The sequence below is a fragment of the Neopsephotus bourkii genome, unplaced genomic scaffold (assembly GCF_033783945.1).
Source record: "Neopsephotus bourkii isolate Nb327-2 ecotype Australia unplaced genomic scaffold, CSIRO-AGI_Nbou_v1 NB_1574, whole genome shotgun sequence".
Classification (NCBI taxonomy): domain Eukaryota; kingdom Metazoa; phylum Chordata; class Aves; order Psittaciformes; family Psittacidae; genus Neopsephotus; species Neopsephotus bourkii.
In genome coordinates, this window is record NW_026902050.1 from 4,081,260 (window position 1) to 4,099,438 (window position 18,179).

Sequence of the window (18,179 nt, forward strand, 5' to 3'; positions counted from 1 at the left end):
CTCCAGCATCCTCTGAAACTTCAGTGGTGCCACCTGGCACTCCAGATGGCACAGAGATGCTCCTTTTAGGTTGGCAGGTGAGGCGTTTCACTTTACGCAGGGTAACATCATCAGAACATACCAAACAACCCAGAGACTTTGAACCATATACATATGCTACTTTATTGCAAGTGCACGTAGTACTGTGACAGATTTAAGATATTATTGGAATTAAACTTATGGGAGACCTAACTTCTTCACAGGAAGAGGTTCATGCCTTCAATATCCGTTGTGTATGCCATTCTGAGGTAATTTCTTTATATATCACTTACTATTCTAGTGTCTATACTTAATACTTGCTTCACAAGTGCTTGGTCAGATGCAAGGATACAAGAGTCCCAAAGAAGCATTAATAATGACGTTAAAAAAGGCTGCTGCAATAGTCTCTGTCAATGAAACACAATGCAGTTCTCTGCTTAGCCGTACCAACTTCAACCCTAGTGTTCTGCTAAAGCAGTAACAGCAAGGTAACTACCAAGCATGACCCCATCAGCCAAAGACACAGACCTATGAACAAGGGAAGTCCATACCGTTCCTCCTGTGCCATGCCCATTAACGTCCCACTGCTGATAACCCTTATGGTACATGCACATTTCCCATTCACAGTGGTTAGAAGTCACATACAAACTCACAGCCAAGCTACTCGCAGGTGCGGAGCTACTGCTTCCTGCAAGTGCTTCCTGAAGAGCAAATCAGACACCCAGCCAGCAATAGCACACACAGAACCTGTATGTTCAGCTATCCCCGTATACAGGTGCTGTACGTCATACAAGCACTCTTATAGTGCCTAAACTGTGCAAGGGGTGTGATCCTGCTGTTATCAGCATCAGTGATCACCAGCCTGAGCAAGAGAGGATGAGGCAATCTGCCTTATTCCACCATCCAAGCACATGAATATATTCATGCCTGCGAAACGCACAGTCCACAGTCTCTGTTTGCCTCGTGCTGTGTCACCCCTCCTGTGTGCTGGGGCACCCCAGTAGCCCAACCATGACCCCACACGCACTGCTGCAACACCACCAAAGCAGCCAAACCTGAATGCAAGGGACACCAAGTCACATTGTGTTACACTCGCTGCTGCTGCATCCTTTAACTACCTCCAGCAGGCAGCGAAACGGTAGTGCTGCTAACTGGAAAAGATCAACAGAAATTTGACAGTTGCTTTATATCTGCCTAAGAAAAAGGTACTGACTGAAAAATGACCTCACAGATTTTCACCATCAGTTGAGTACTTTGGTATGAAATCTACTTATCTACACTTACACACACACTTACATGAGCTTCAAAACTTAAACCTGATGCTTTTCTTCCAGGACTGTTCAAAAAACATCCCCTTCAAATTAGCTATCTCTTGTAAATTATTGAATGGGGACATATCCATTACCTTCTGCATCTCAGATGGAGTAACACCTGGTCTCCTTTACCTAACCATATGCATCAAAGCTTAATGTAGAGCTTTGTGTAACCAAAACCTCCAAAATAAAAACAGTATTTCGAACTGTAGGATACAGTTCCTCCCCTGAGAGGATATACATAACTGACTTTTTCTTTAAAAATATATCAATTTCTTGTACAACAGCTCTGTCTATTTCCAGTAATTTTCTCTAGTTAAAAAAAAAAAATTGTCAAATAAAATAATCCATGCTAAATAAATATTAATAAAAAATCAGTATATATTAATCCCCAACACTGCCCTTAATTCTTTTTAACATGCTTCATAGTGGGCAAAACAATATTTCAAATACAATCCATGACTTTTGGTGGCTTAATTTTAGATTAGTTTGGTTACAACTTATTGATAATCTTGTTAGAAAATGTCTTCCGAACTACCCAATTCTGGCAAGCCAGCTCTCTGCTAAATGTATTTTGTAAGTTGTGTTGTTTTTTCTTTAAAAGCATATAATCCAACATAATTAAGGAAAAGAAAAATACTAAAATAAATTTTATCCCTCATGATTTTTCCACAGCACTACAGCCTCCACTTAAGATGCTTAAACTAATTACCACTTTCCATCCAGCAATGACTTAAATTGAACAAAATCAGAAATTATAAACTACAAGTTACTGAAGAAAGTTATTCAAGATGTCTTCCTTTTTGTACCAGCCTCCTGCAATTCTTGAAAGGACACATCTTTACCACCCAATGCTATTTGGTTAAAATTTTACACATCCTTTGCAGGTGTGTTATATTATTTATAAGTGCTACTAGGGCAAAAACCCCAACAACCAACCACAGAAACTCTTTTCCATAGAAAACTATGCCACAGCAAAATGACCAAGAGATGAAAATGTCAAGATTATATATTTTGTTCAAACACAGATACATTTTTAATAATTTAAGGTAACTTACAAGTTCAGTACGTCCCTGTCATAGCAGCAGTATCTCACATACAATACATATTATGTTTTCATGGACAAATACACTTTCAAGTCAATACGAAAATTCCAGGTTTTCCTCTTAAATAGTCAGGAATATATATACACGCACATATTTTTCATACTAACAATGTCCACATATTGTATGTAACTCACCAGCCATGAAGTTACCTGATTTTTCTATAGCACTTCCAGAAATGTTACGAGCTCTTCCTATAGTAATTCCAAACTCAAACATCCTTACCTTTTTCTGGACTTAAATTTTTATATACTTCAAGGTCTGCCATTAAATTTGTAACTTATGCATTATTGGCAAGTGGAATGGAAATTCCCACTGCAGGGAAGCCTCAATTTAGTCTTCATATCTCCAGAGCTAAAACATTTGGAAAGCAATCCTTAGAAGCACAGGAGAACACTGCCAGCACTGCTCTTTACAAGAAATGGTGAAATCTTCATGATCCATAAAACAAAAAGAGGAAAGCACAAATCCAGAGACAGTACTAGGCAACTTTCTTCAAAACCGAAAAGCACAGTCTGAGAAGGATGCTGGAAGCATCTGCTCTATGCTGCTGCTGCTGCAGGAACGCAGAAGCAGCGACTACTTTTGGTATGAGACATGCATACATAGCACAGCGATTAAGACGCTCCAGGCACTAAGTGTGTGCAACGCCTAGGAAGAGCAGCTCTATATAGGCAAGTGTGAGGAAATCCTGCTTGCACCTAGGGAAGCTGGTCAGCAAAGGATTACCATACTTCACGTAAAAAATGGGAGAATGACACCAGCTGAATTCAGAAGAGAAATGACCCTCGTTCCAGGGAAAGTCTCTGCATCCGCAGCCATGGGATTCTGCGAGGCAGAAGAACAGAACCCCTGTGGACTGCACTTCTTCCCCCTAAATTTGTGCCCCTCCTCCTGTCTCTGTCACTAACTTGATAGGGAACAGTCATTCTGCAGAATCAAGCCAATTAGAGCACAAAGCATGCAAATGTTTAGTCTCTGCATCACTGAGCATTTGATTTCGTAAGAACAAGTAGTCTCCTGTGAGATGCTGAGCGCTAACTCTTCCAAGAGCTATAAAAAAATTACCATGCTACCGGCTAAATACCGGGCTTGTTTAAACTAACTCAAATCAATATGTTTATAGTTAGGGTGGATCAATGGGCAGGAACATTCAGACTTGCATAAATTGCACTTACTTATGACAGAGCCCAAGGGGGCAGAGGGCTGAAATCATAGCAAGAATAAAGCAAGCTCCATACATAAAGCTTCGCATCTTTGATTTATTGCATTTCCTAATTGTTTTACTATTCATCTGGCTTTTACACAGTGACATTTACATCAGCACACCAAAGGAATCCCCAGTTGTATTCTCAAAGATTGTAACAGCAATAAATGAACAGAATTTGCCTAGCACATGCTAGGAGAAAGTTACATAATAGACAGTATGACTGAGAAAACAAAACAAAACAAAACAAAGCCAATAGTTCTACATGGCTGTGGAACTTGCATAAGATGGGAGACAAGATACAAGTGGAGCTGACATGTTTTACTTGCTGAAATATCATTATTTCTTAGCTGCTGCTAACACAAATTGTTAAGACTTCCCACAGTCACCATGTCACGATAGATCACAGCACACTGCAATATGTGTGTGTACTATATCTAACAAACCTATAAAATGAAAGAATGTACCAAACCCACTGAAGGATCATTCTTAGCTGCACTCAAAGCTCATGCTCCTAATCACACTTCCAGGACACAGCAGAAGTCATGCTCTGCAAAAAGAAGTTTCACTTATCTCAGTTATAACAAGGGAAATGAAACAGCTGCATCATTACCCCACCACTGGTTCACACCTCAGTTCACAAGATTAATGGATGAAGTCCTCACTCCAAAGCCTCTAGACAGTTACCAATACATTTACATTTAAATGAATTGATGTGCTGCAGTTGCAATTCAGTGACAAAATCTAAACTATCACCAGTCTATAGTTTAATTATTGATAGATCAGATTGCACTTGACAATGTGTTAAATGCAAATTACTCCATAGTCCTATCATTCTGTTAATTATGAAAGGAGCTATACACAACCGTCTTTAACAAAGGTACTCTGTAAGAAACCTTGCTCAATAATTAATACATTCCTTATTATTTTGTCTTCAAAATAAAGTTCCTTTTAAAACAAACCAAAGACTTCTATATAATTCAGGAGACATGCAAACTGATATGAAGATAATGGTAGGTTTATTTAACATACACCCCCCCAAAAAAATCACCATGACAACTCTTCACTGACAAGCCAGGTTTTGCATCCAATCTCTGGCCTTGTCAGAGTCAGATCTGAAAATGGTGTGTCCCCAAAGACACTCTACATGAGTTTGACTGTCTGCAAGGGGAGAAGTCAAAAGAGAAATAGTTCACTTTATTCCATCTCATGCTGTACCTACATCTTATTTCAGCCATGGCTGGGTGACCCTCACATCCTTCCAGCTCACTTCACTTTCACATACATCCCCTATTCTCAGGGGGCTCATGATGTCCCTGCTAGGTGCTATCTGCAGAGCCACCACACCCAAAGTCCTACCAAAGTTGTTAGCTGAATTTGATTAACATCAATGAGCACTGTAAGACAAACGTACATACTCTGAACAGCCACCACTGTTTTATAGGTACTGCACAATACCCAGATAAGGTTTGGCATGGGAGGTAATAGGCTCACTTGTATGCCTTTTTTTCCTGTTTATGTTTTCTGCCCCTCAAGCACTTCCTTGCAAGACCTTTGCCAGTGCCTTGCATGCTTAAAAGTCTGGGGGTTTAAAACTTTTTGAGCTGGTTTCAAGAAACACATGAACCATCCTCCAAACTTCACCTTGCCAATAGCTTTTGACAATCCAGCTACAAAAGCAATAAAATTTATAAAAAGATGCTTATTCACTCATCTCCCCTAGGCTCATATTATTTTCCAGTTTTTTCAATTTGCTGTTCAAAAAAAACCCACCAAACGCTTCTGTCATTAAACCACTGGAATTATTTTGAGGTAAGACAGCAAGTACCTCCAGGTACAAAGCAGATAGTGCCAAATCACTATCCCTACCATTTCATTAAAAAAGATGATTTAAAGCTTTCTTTTAATATCTGCAAACTGTAGTTCTTCTCTTCCATGCCCATAGTTACAGATATGTTCTCATTTAAAACACACTGTAGTTCAGCTTAGAGCTCTGAGTGAGATGAGAGAATGTGGGTTTGCACCAAAAACAATGCCAGAGGGACAAAGTGGTCCTGGCTTGGCATGGGGTATATATGCCAAACCATTGCCAGTGTTTTCAGCTGTTTGCAAGAAAATACGGATTAAACCTGCCACCAAGGCACTCCGAGCTCATCCCTGTGAGGGAACAGCCCATGGGGTAACTAGCAAATATTCCCGCATGGAATGACCAAGGGGACAGCCAGCCAGCTGCAGGAATCGCTACATTCAAGCCCCTCCTCCCCAGGCAGCTCAAGTCTGTTGGGCTACAAATCCAGTTTAAAACTCCTTTGAGATGCATGGAAGATACATGTGCCATGAAAACCTGAACCAGTACTTCCAGGGTAAAAGTCCTGCCTTGTATTTGCTGCTCTGGGTTAGATGAGATGCGAGAGGTCAGGCAGGGCTGTACCACATGAGCTCAGGCAGATGCTCCTTTCGAGAGCTAACAGCCCACATTTGGCAATGCTTAGTGGCCGTGGTCCAAGGTATCTGCTGGAGCACCAGCTGCGGTGTAGCCCTGCCTGCACCCTGAGACACAGAAGGCTGCCTTTCCTCACCACAGCCCGGCAGCACCTGAACTAGGCAGCTGACACATCCCTGTTCCCTATTGAAGAAATTTAATTACCAAAAGAATCAGCCTTTGCCAGATTGAGAGAAATGGAAGCCCAATTTTTTAACACTAAAACACATACCTCACAAGGCTTAGATACTGGGCAGAGACACAACACTGCAAGTTCTACAGCAAAATATTCATTTTGCAGGAAATGAGAATATGATTTAACTAGCAGTTTTGAAATTATAGCGTCAAAAGAATATCAATTTTCTGGCTTGTCAGTTTTTCCTTTTTCACTGTCAAAATAGCTGGAAACTTGTACAAAGACTAATTCTGCTAAAAACCAAGAAAGCTGATTAGAGAACTTCTACCTCTTACAGCAAACAGATAATGAAATGAGGATAACATCTTCATATTAATCATCAAAATTTAATCTTAGCCCTAAGCTGTAATACAACCTCCTCATGAAAAGCCAGCTAACAATGAATAAAACTTTAAATTAGCTGCACGAAAAACTCATCATTTTTATCAGATTAAAGTTTTTATCAGCTCTACTCATTTGTGATTTATGAAGACATGGCTCTTTAGAAAACTAACAAGTATATAAAGATGGAAAGGTGAAAACACTTGGCATTAGAACTCAACCACCTGATACACTATGAGAGACATCCCACACATGAAACTCCTCGTTTCAGCAAAGATGCATCTAGCAACACACGGGGCTCTTAAAGGTAGCTATGCATTCAACGAAGCATCAAGAGGGCCTTTCTTCAGGCATTTTAGGCACTTCTTAAACCTATGTGAACTTTAATAAAAAAAGTCTTTAATGCCCTTCTTGCATATACATTTTCAGTTATGTCTGGTTCTCTCAAGGAATGAATTGTGGATATTTTGCTACATAAATCAGAATATAAACCAAAATACAAATTATTGCACTATTATCTTGTCCTACTTTCCCAAGCATCATTATAAAACTTAAATTGAAGCTGACTACTAAGATATAAGTCTGAATTCTGCAGTCTACATCTGCCATCTTTAGCACTGTAGCCTCAAGCGCAGGGCTTGCATGAGGCTTCAGCAGAGCTAATTATAAAGCATTGCCCATCAGCAAACATCAAGCCTAATATATATGTGCACTTCAACAATGACTTAATATTGTTTTCCCAAACTCTTGTGCTCTAATAACCAAAATAGACCATTTTATTGCATAAAAAGTAAAATATAATGCATTTCATGTTCCCATTCATTGGGCACTAAAGTTCAGGATCACTGAAGCAAAAAAATTCTACAAGAAGTTGCACAAAAGCTCAGTCTCTCAGGCTGAAATGAATGGAAAACCACTGCAATAACACCAGCCATAAGCAACCTCTTGTTAACCTGTGCAAAGCTGGTTGCGTAACAGGAGTAGCTGCTCATCTATAAAGGCAGTGCACAATTACATCCATTACAATTCGGAAATCTTTGAGATTATCTCTCAAAATAAGCAATTGCCTTGGACTAAGTCTCCTCCCCCTCAACTTGGGATGTATAGAAGTAGGAGATTTGGAAGAACCTTTTGAGATGAGCTGGATATTCCCAAAACAAGAGGCAGAGAGCACACGCAGGAATCCAAATCAGCAGCCAGCAATTTTCCCTGTAAGTCTCCTGGTGGCGGGGACAGACACTGCACACTGTCAGATGACAAAATAATTACTGAAAAATATTGTTTGCTTAGTGCCAGCACAAGACAGACATCTGAGTAGCCTATCTCAAAGTGCCATTTAAAGTAAGTGGAAGTACTTGTATTCACTGTACCACAAAGTTTCACTGTGATGTCTCAAGACCTCAATATTGACCTCAATATTGAAGTTCAGAATGAAGTTCCCATTCTTGCTGCTTTCCCTTCTCAGGGGCAGCAGAAAGTGCTATCACCACAATGTTCTCCACTCATTTCCTCTGTAAGACGTTAGAAGGCAGACATTCGAAGCTATCAAAATGTCTGCCTGACAAGACTGAAGTACCTCTCTTACAGATTTGGCCCTCAGTTCAGGGCATCCAGTCAATGGTCTTTCAAAGGTGAATCAATAAAGCAACCAAACCTGTTCCATCTATTATGGCCTGAATGTGGCATTGTTACATGAAATTATTGTATCCGTTCAAGCAGATTTACACCAACCATCGTTAATTTTGGAGTTCACCTGCACAGATGGTCACAAGCATAAAAATTCCAAAAAACTTAAGTAGAAAAACTTATCAGATGTAAAGATCAATACATGCAAATATCTAGGTGCAGCTTCTGGCCTGGGAAGTACTTATGCTGCTGACCAACAGGCACCGGGAGCATGTGCCACAGAAAGGGTTATTACGTACAGATTGTGGTTTTCCGCCTTTTTGCTTTAAGCCCCAAACATCTACTAGCAAAGTACATGGATGCTTGGTCTGACAAAATCGCCATTCCTACATTGCTATTGCCAGCAAACAAACAAAATATGATCCACATTTATAGCATGAAAACCCTGAGAAAATTAAAAAATCTTTTTCCAAGCCTAGAGGCACATATACTTAGTATTTTGGCACTGTTTGCAACAGGAAGGAAAAGAAAGTGGGTTCATCAAGTCCTCATGGCTATTCCACACATTATAATTGCTTATCTGCTCTATTCTACAGAAACTGCTAAAATAGCTTAAACCCAGATCTGTCTCCAGTTTGTTATTCTCTGTGCACACACAGTGCCGTATCTTAACTGTTACTGAAGAAAACTGACATTTTTGCTTCTAGGCAGATAAGACTCCCTAGACTATAAGATACAGCAGCAACCTTCACTTCTGTAACCAAAAATTTCAGACATTAACAGATTAGAATTCTAATATCTTGCAACTGCAGCTATTAGTAGATTTTTATTAAAAAATTACAAAATTAGGACAAATCCTTAGGCACTTTTGATGCATATAGTACTTCAGCATTACACAGATGAATGTTCAGTCATTACTCAAAGGCAATCCATTAAAGCCCCATGGAAAGGCACATAGCTGTGTATCAATACTTTTTCTCGCCTAACAACATATGCCTCAAAGCATCATCATAATGTAGGGAAAGAGCAGCCTGATTTTGTACAGCAGCATTTTCTAGAATAGAATGGAAACATTCCTGTTTGTATTTGATGTTCACTGTACACAGGATTTGAATTGGGACTACTTCAATAATTCTTCAGCCTTACAGCCACATTAGCCAACATCCTGCTTGCTTACATTTATAACTTCAGAGTAAGAGCACAGACAGGGTGATTTAAGAATTTTTTCAAAACTTACCAGGTTAGTTTTTCCTGTGTCTATTTATATACTTGTGGACAATTTTCAATTTGCTCTTGTGCCAGATTTCCCCATCAGTTCAAATAAGTCTTTGCTTCCCTGAGCAATGCATTGATAGTTAGTCACATCCCCTATCAATCTTTGATTTCCCAAGCTAAACAAACCAGACTCATCTTGCCTCCACTTCTGTAGTCCTTTCCTCTGCCTGTTCCTGAGGTCCAAGAAGACACCAGAGATGAATGCAGCTGAGCAGCAAAGTTCATATTGTCTGCCATTGCAGACGCTTCCAGTACTTAGGTCTCTACAGAGAATGATGTTCCTATGCTTTTTAAGAACACCATCTGATGGAGTGGGATATTTTTATCCGACTGGCTTGCACCCAAGGTGCAACAGTTCTTCCAGGTTACGAGCTCAATTGCAGATAATAACTGTGCCACTGTGATGGAACCTTCTAGAGAAGACTGATACAATTAAATTAGTCCATCGCTCTTAAGAGTGCAACTTAGGTAATATGAACAAGACTTAATTAACATGACAATGGCTAAGCCCCTATTGACACAAGTCTGGAAAGAGGTGGAGAATCCAGAAGATAACATTAGAAACAGAGAATGAATTACAATTATGGAAACGCAATTGAAACAAAAGGGTTGTATTTCTGAGAGAACTTAAGAAGAAAAGATAATTGGCATAGGTAACTATATATGAACAGATACTTCCAGAACTGCCAAGACAAAATAAGCTATTTGCTAAACATGTCACAGCTTCTTTCTGTTAAACTATTACAGAGTATTAGCATTCATAAACAGAAAAATAAGCTAATCAATAGCTCTGTGTGCCTGCTCCCTGAAGAGCTATGCTCTCAATGTCAGAATATGAAATGATAATAGTAATAACTAAAAAAAAAATAATGAAAAAACTGTGTAAAACAGAATACACCCTAAAGCTGGACATGTACAAACCCAAACACTAAAATGTCAGCAAATCACAAGGGGTTGTACCACAGTACCTTCCCTGCTAACAGTCCCTTCCCACACAGCGTTCATATTATATTTTCTCTCCCAATTTCCCAGTGCTAAAAAAAGTTCTAAACAAGTACAATTTCCTTATATCTGCTGAAGAAAACATGGCCTCAGACACAGGTAAGTCCCAATTTAGTTGTTTGGCTTTCACTTAGCCATGCAAAGCTCAAAAGTTCACTGCTCAGTCCCACTTGAACTCTTCAAGAAAGGAAAGGAAACGGGTCAATCTTACCTGCCACCAGGAATGGGGCAAGCACCCAGCCCACACACCCCCACCAGTCCCCCGTGCCTTTTGTCGGGACCTACAAGGTAAGAAGGCTCGCTGACAAAAAACCCCAAATCCTTAAAAAGCTCCATCAACCCTTTTATCTACATCAACATAGTCCCACAGGAAACCAGCTTCTCTTGAGCATCAAGAGCAACATGCTAATTCCTGCAGACATGCACATGTCCCCTTATGTCATGCTGTTGGGACCTCTGTCACTGTCCAGCAGGTACTTCAACTCCCTCCATATACTCAGTGTGAAAATAACTGTCACTGCAGTGTCTTGCTTAGGTCAAAGAGACAAATGGGAAGCCCTGAAGGATTCTGTCAGAGAAAAATAATTAAACCTGTCTGGTCATTAATGAAAGAAAAATAAATTAAGCCATAGAATCTTTCTAGTATAGGATGCCTGCTAATTCTGTCTTCTATTTTAGATGATTATCACTTTCCAGACTCATTACTCGCTAGCTGTTCACAGATTACTGGACTTTGTGCTAATGGCTCATTATCTATCCTTTGTGCCATTAGGGAGATAAAGACATTGTGATGCTCTACAGTAAAATGTTACCTCAAGTTACAGAATATGGACCAGACTTTTCTTTCACTTGATCTGGAATAGCAAAGTTGCAAATACACATCCAAAACATGGCTGCTCCTGTTACACACTCAGAAAGCAGACTATTACCTGGAGAAAACTGTGATTAATTGGCATCTACCAAAACATTGCCAGAGTGCTCAGACTCAGAAAAGAGGGACCTGGGTGAAGACACCTGGGAGACAACAGTCTCCTTCTACGGTGTCAGAGAGAACACAGTCCCACAAAAGGCAGTGGGGCCACAGATGTGGCCTGATGAATCCCAGGAATGCATATGCTTCATTTGAGAATCAGAACAGTTGTGCCTGGAGACAACAGATTTACCAATTACAAGTCTGTGAACCATCTTCCATGTAATGCATGTCCCAAATATAGCACAAAGTTGAATGACAATGCTGCTGTCAGACTGACTTACAGAAAAGTAACATTCTTCTGATGTTCCAAACAGAACTAACAGTGACTACAGGTAAGAAAAGAGCAATACAGGGGAAAATGGCAATTTCTAAATAGACTGTTAAGATTATGCATAAATTGACAAATGATTAATTCAACCACTAGCTACTAGCTTCATCAACAGTAATATAACTAGTGACAAAAATGCAGATGCAGTTTGGTTTATGATGGGTTGCAGAAGTTCTGCAAGCTGCAAACTTCCCTAGCTTCCTGACAAACAATGAAAATGGAGGTGTAGGCTCTCTAGGAGAAAAAAAAATTGCTTTTGAAAAAGTTGAGTATTTCTGTTAAATTTATAGGCTATTCCACACTGCTGCTATTAGTGCCATAAATCTACCCTAAAGTGACAATTTTTAATCACTGACCTCAAAGGGAATAAAGAATACAAAATCTGAGCCTCCTGGAAACAGCATTAGAAAGTCCCTCCCCCAGCAGGACAGGTAGGTGTCCAGCTGTCTCATTAGACTAGGCCTGCAGGAGTCTATTCCAGGCAGGCATAGCTTCTGAGTCCTGATGATCCCTACCCCACTGCGGGAGCATGGGCTGGGCTCAGCACCCTGTGTCCAAGGGTAAAGCAAGGGGAGAGAAACCTGCATGGGGGACACGCATGCTCTAAACTGATAAATCAAATTTGAAGTGTACAAAAAGAGGTCCTGAGAAGGAAGAATCTTGTAACAAAATTGCTTCAGAGTATTTCCTGACTTTGCTATTGGATGAATACTTCAACAACTAAATGATTATAGCATGTTATCTGCAATGGCAAGAGACTAAGATGTAAGGGGTTGATGGGGAACTAACCAGGGATCACTATTAGGCATCTATTTTGCACAAACACAAATGCCTGGTCAATACTTGGAAGTCAAGCTCTTTGGACACTTTCAATTCCTCCTTTTTAGGAGCACAAAGGATGCATACCTGCAACTGGAGCAGTTCTAGAAATGTCAGGAGGGAACGTTTAAGTATAAGGAAGAGCCAGGCTTTGTAAACACAATCCATTTCACTCCAAAGTACAATTACCACCTACACTCCAAGCAACCCTACCCGCTGCCTGTGCTTCCGCTGCTGCGCTGCTTTTCTCTGGGCTTTAATGCTCTGGTTCAGCAGAACCAGCCAGGTGCACCAGCCTGTCGGTGGCCTCACCCATGGTGAAGGGAGGACGCGCATTCCTGAACGAAGCGGCGGGGAGAATGGGAAGGGCTCCCTGCGCTGACCCTCCCGGAGCCGCGGCCGCTGTGCTGGGAGCCAGCGTTTGCGGAATGGGTGCGGTCCCGGAGCGCCCCCTGGCGTGCCCGCGCGGCGCCGCCAGCAGCCAGCCCCGGTCTGTGCACCCCCCGGCCTCCAGCGCACCACCGGGGTCCCGCAGCCCCGGCACCCCACCCGAAGAGCATCCCGGCCTTCGCACCCACGGTGAGCTGAGCAGGCCCCGTCGCTAACTGGCCCCAAGGGAAGCGTTACCAACAAGATGTGCACACATGCTCAAAACCTCAGTGGCACCTGACGGTAGGAAACGCTAGAAGTCAGCACTTAGGTATGTTGTAACTCACCGTGAAACACACCGTTGTCCACCAAGAAGTGCCTGCAGTACTGCAGACAGCATTTCTTGTCCAGACTCCTGTAACTCATCGTAAGATAATTTCCTGCTCACCATCCAAGGCAGTGGCCCTACAAAGGAAAACAAGGAGTGGATAATTAGGAGTTAATTTACAAGAAATGTGTAACCACAAAGCACTGTAAGAGTATTTGTTTGTGCCCTTTATGCAAAATAGTTCATTAACTTCATACAAAGCATTGCAACAGATGTAGTCCTTCACTCTCCAAACATGCCCATCTCTGAGGATGTACAGGCAAAGGGTATGAGCAGATCATTTGGACAGGGCAGAAGGGTCAGCACACTGACAGCTAGCATGTTAAAGGCTGCTGCAGCAAGCCCACCCTATCCAGCACTCACTGCACCCACAATGGGCGCCTGTTGTTACAGCCACCTCCACAGTCCCTGCAGGCTACTGTGGGGCCATGGAGAGATAATCCATTTAGTGATGCTGTCCCATATTTAACGAGCTGCAGAAACACCAGACAATGGCACAAAACTATAAACCCTCCCCAAATGAATCAAAGGTAATTTTGAGACTAAAGTAGTGTTACATGGACACAGAGCCTCTGAGCACTCCCCTGTGCCTGCGCACACTTGCCCTTGGCAAACAGTCACCTGTGAGGAAGCTCAAGAAGAACTCTCCTGGGGACAGGCAGTTTGAGCAGCACCTTTGAGGAGGCACAGTCAGCCATGCAAAATTTGTGTCCTTTAGCCCTGAGGGACCCCAGTTTTGCACAGGGAAGAGATGCCCTCAACCCAGAGTGCCAGGGCTACCATGTGCTGAAGCACATGATAAATTGTCAGTCTGCTTCCATCTTTTCTGCTTCCCCTGCCTCCATTACATTCCTATTGCGCAGCTAATCACCAAACCAACCAGAGTGGAAGCAGCACCCTTCCTGGCAGTGCCACCAGCTGAGGACAGCCCAGAGCACAGCCAGAGCACCTGGGAGCCTGAGCGCTCGCCCTCCACAGTGGAGACCACAAACCATATGTCTTTTATCAGCAGGCAGAAGCTCACACTGCTGTGCAGGAAGACTGGGATTCATCTCTGAACCACAGCACTCATTTCAGAGGCAGGCTGCAGAGAATGTCCCATGAGACTGCAGCAGCCCTTCCCTGCACAGGTGCATGGAGGCCCTGTCTTCCCTGCTTGTAAGCCATTGCTGAGGTTCCTAGCACTGTCACAGATAAGTTCTGCCTCTGACACCAGCAGCATCAGAGACAAGTCATCAAAGCATTCATGGGTAATTTGCCGCAGATGCTACCACCAGTAAGTGCTGGGAGGAGAGAGCAGTCTTTCTGGACACAGGCCCTGGAGCTCCACTAGGCCAAGCCCGCAACCACCAATCTTTCTTGGATCCAGCCAGTAGTATTTAGAAACCAGTTAAAATGGAAATGAACAGCAAGCCAGGCCAAACGCACCCAGCCAAGTGAGGGAAACATGATCCAATCGCTGACAATGAGGTAAGAAACAACCCTCCTTCAGCTCTGGGAGTGTTTCCATCACAGCCACTCATTGTTCCACTGCCACAACCCGGGACAACAGAAACAACTGGAACAATTATATTCAGAGACTTAAACAGTAGAAGTTAACTCATTAATAAGCTGATGGTTATAACTCAAGACAAGGCTGTATTTGTTTGAGTCATTTCATTGAACTTCCCTGAACTTCCAAACTTTTGTTTTGCAAGTTGGATTTTGCAAAAACCCAGCAGGACTTCTTATGCCAGTTACAGTTACAGCCAAACAAAAATGTGTTTCATATTTCTTTGATATTTGCTGCTAAAAGGAACAAAACCAACCCCCCCCAAAACACCACCAAACCAACCAACACCCCCTCAAAAAAAACCCCACAAACAAAAAAACCCAAACCCAAAACTCACCCCAAACCAAAAACACCAAGAAAACCCAAACAAACAAACACCCAACAAAAAAGAAACCAACCAACCATGGACTCCTTGATACCTTGTTCTGACATCAAATCCTTTCACTGGATCTTCCTTCTCTGTCTGCAGTTTTATTAAGTTCAAGACTCTCGTTTCAGCAACCCAGATACCCCTTCCTGTTACAAGCCCACTTTGGCCTCCCATTTTATCTCCCTCCCACCTTCACACCAGTCAACCCAGTTGCTTTCTCACCCACACCAGATATAAGCAACTCCAGTTGTCTTTATCCAAGCAAATCACTAGCAGGATGCAAGGACACTGCTATTCAAGCCTCCTCATAAAAGTACTGCCAGGGGGCAGTAACAAATCCCCCCAGATGAAATACCACACGCATGTTGTAAATGCCTGGACTGCAGCTCTGCTGAGGAATACAAATCCATTTTGTTCAAGTGATTTCAAAACAAGAAAATAAACAAGTAATCTTAAGTCATAGCTAACAGGACTCATTTAATGATCAGTTTAGCTACAATCCTTTCCTTGGACCCAACCCAGCTACATGGGAACTAAGGAACCTGGAGAACTTTTCCCCCTACCCATTCATTAGGTATGATGAATGCCATCCCTGCAGTGATGAAGCAGCTGATTGTGAAGAGCCCAGAAATACTTGCTGTGTCTGGTCCACCTGGGAACAGTCCCAGTCCCACCTCTATTGTAGTCCCCTGTATCAAAAGAACAGACCTTCCCCCCCTCTCAGTAAGTCACCAGACACCTCCTCAACTGATTCACCTCATAAACCCAGGAAAGGCAGCAAGCTATTCCTGGAGAGCTAGCAGGCTGAATGAGCTCAGAGAAGGTTCAGCAGCATTACCACTGTGAAGGGGTAGCAGCATCCTGAAACATGGAGGCAAGACAGAGGGGGAGACAGCCTCCACCTCTCCTGCCAACGAGCTGTCAGATCCGGTGGGGTGTCACAAACATCCCTGCCAGGGGCACTCTGGAACAGGGACAGGTTTTCCTTCGCAGAAACAACAGCTAGCATGGGGCTGAAGCCAATAACTTGTGAAAACGTGCAAAATTACGTTCATGTTTACTTGCACTGTTGATCGGTGCAAGTATTAGAGACTGATAGGTAAATGTTGACATGATTTCTATGATATTTCTGTTGCAGGTTTGTGACGAGGCTGTTGCTGCAGATACAGGATTTGCCTCTCTACTTGTTGCCTCTGTGGGGAGGAGAGGTGATCTGAACGATCCACTCCACGTGTGAGTCAAAAACACCCGTTCCAGTTTGCTCTATCGTTCCAGTTTGCTCTATCTTAAACTTATCAGTCTCCATTACAGTACGTCTTTTGGGCATGGCCCATGTATTGTTTACACTAACGGCATAAAATTTGGAATGCTAAGCAGTAATACCCGCTACCTCTGCCAGACTTCATCTTCTACGTTTCTTGGACTTTCGCCCTTGTCAGACATGAGCTTTCATTACAGCTTGCCATAACTAGGGTTACTCTTCTAGCATTAATTAGTAAGGCACAAGCTGTTAGTTACTTTTAAAGTGTAGGAATAATTTTACCATCATGGCCCAGCCTACTGCCAGGTTTTTTGATTTTAGGCTATAAAAATGCAAGTGGTACCATGTTTCTAATTAAGAAACACATATCAAATATTCATCACTAAGAATTTACACAAAATAAAAAGAGAAGTTATCTCCTGCTCAGCTCCCACACAGAACTCATACCACAGGGGAGATTTATGGGGAAAATGTTGCCATCAATACATATATGCAGTTGCCTCTGAAAGAAGCCCTTCAGCCCCCTCCCTCTCACGACTCCTGCTGATTCAACACTCCTTTGTTCTTGCACAAAGGGCTCTCCCACACCACAGTGGCCCCTTAGAACAAAGGTTCTCCCTGGCACAATCAGGGATGAAGGCAGAATCCCAAAGTAGCTGTATCAGCTGACACAAACATCCTGTAAGAAAACCTTCCTAAGAAATGCCAGGAGTTATTTGGATGGCACTCAAAGTTAATTGCTTTCTCTGTCACAGAGCTCTGGGAGAGCCCAGCCATCATCACACCCTACATTATACAAAAAAAAAGCAAGCAAGAAACCAAGCAATCACACACTTTGGACCAAAATACCATTATCTCAAATGAACATGCACTTTGGAACTTAAGTGTTCAAAAACTTGCACCATTTCAACAATATAGCAGAAAAAGAATACCCTGGTTATGTCGTGTAGAATATGCTATATGAGTAAAAAGTGCCAGTAAGCACATGTTTAAGTAGGAAAGGACTTGTACCACCAAAACTATTTTGGCAAAAAGTTATGAAGATCCTGAGCATATATAAATCTGAGTTCAAAATCAGTTTGTGTATTACTTGATAAAGCAACCAATTCAGAAAGAGTTGAAAACATTCCTAACTTTTCCACTCTGCAGCTTTCTCACCTTAGGGGTGTTGTTCTTTCACAACAAACAGAATTTCTGCAGGTTCAGTCCTGAGCCTGGCACATTCAAAGTGGTAATCAGTGCTTCACCACTCAAGTGAAGAGACATTACTCCAGTGTGTCAAGAATCCACCTACTTTATACCTGAATAAAGTGAATTTACAGGCAGGGAGCAAGGGTGCAAGAGAGCAAGACCACTATGTGGTCTGCAGAAACACAAGAACTTGAAAGAACTGTATTTTCTATTTTAGCCAATTAATTTCCATTAAATGTGTGTCAGCTGTGTTATTTTCATAGAATCAATGAATGGTTGAGGTTGGAAGGTACACTAGAGATCATCCATCCAACCTCATCACAGGGACACCTTCCATTAGGCCAGATTGCTCAAGGCCCCATCCAACCTAGCCTTAAACACTTGA

At 42.1% G+C, this 18,179-nt stretch overlaps 1 protein-coding gene across 4 annotated transcripts in view; it reads right to left on the reverse strand.

Annotated features, from left to right (window-relative positions):
• Positions 1-18,179, reverse strand: part of PLCH1 (phospholipase C eta 1) — an 80,077-nt gene that overhangs the window by 50,713 nt on the left and 11,185 nt on the right. For 3 of the 4 annotated variants that reach the window (XM_061371592.1, XM_061371595.1, XM_061371594.1), the window contains exon 2: positions 13,380-13,497. In XM_061371592.1, the coding sequence (XP_061227576.1) occupies positions 13,380-13,458 (79 nt within the window). In that variant the 5' untranslated portion in view covers positions 13,459-13,497. Of the gene's footprint in view, positions 1-2,659; positions 3,254-13,379; positions 13,498-18,179 lie in introns of those variants that run through there. The other variant, XM_061371593.1, reaches the window with a different exon arrangement.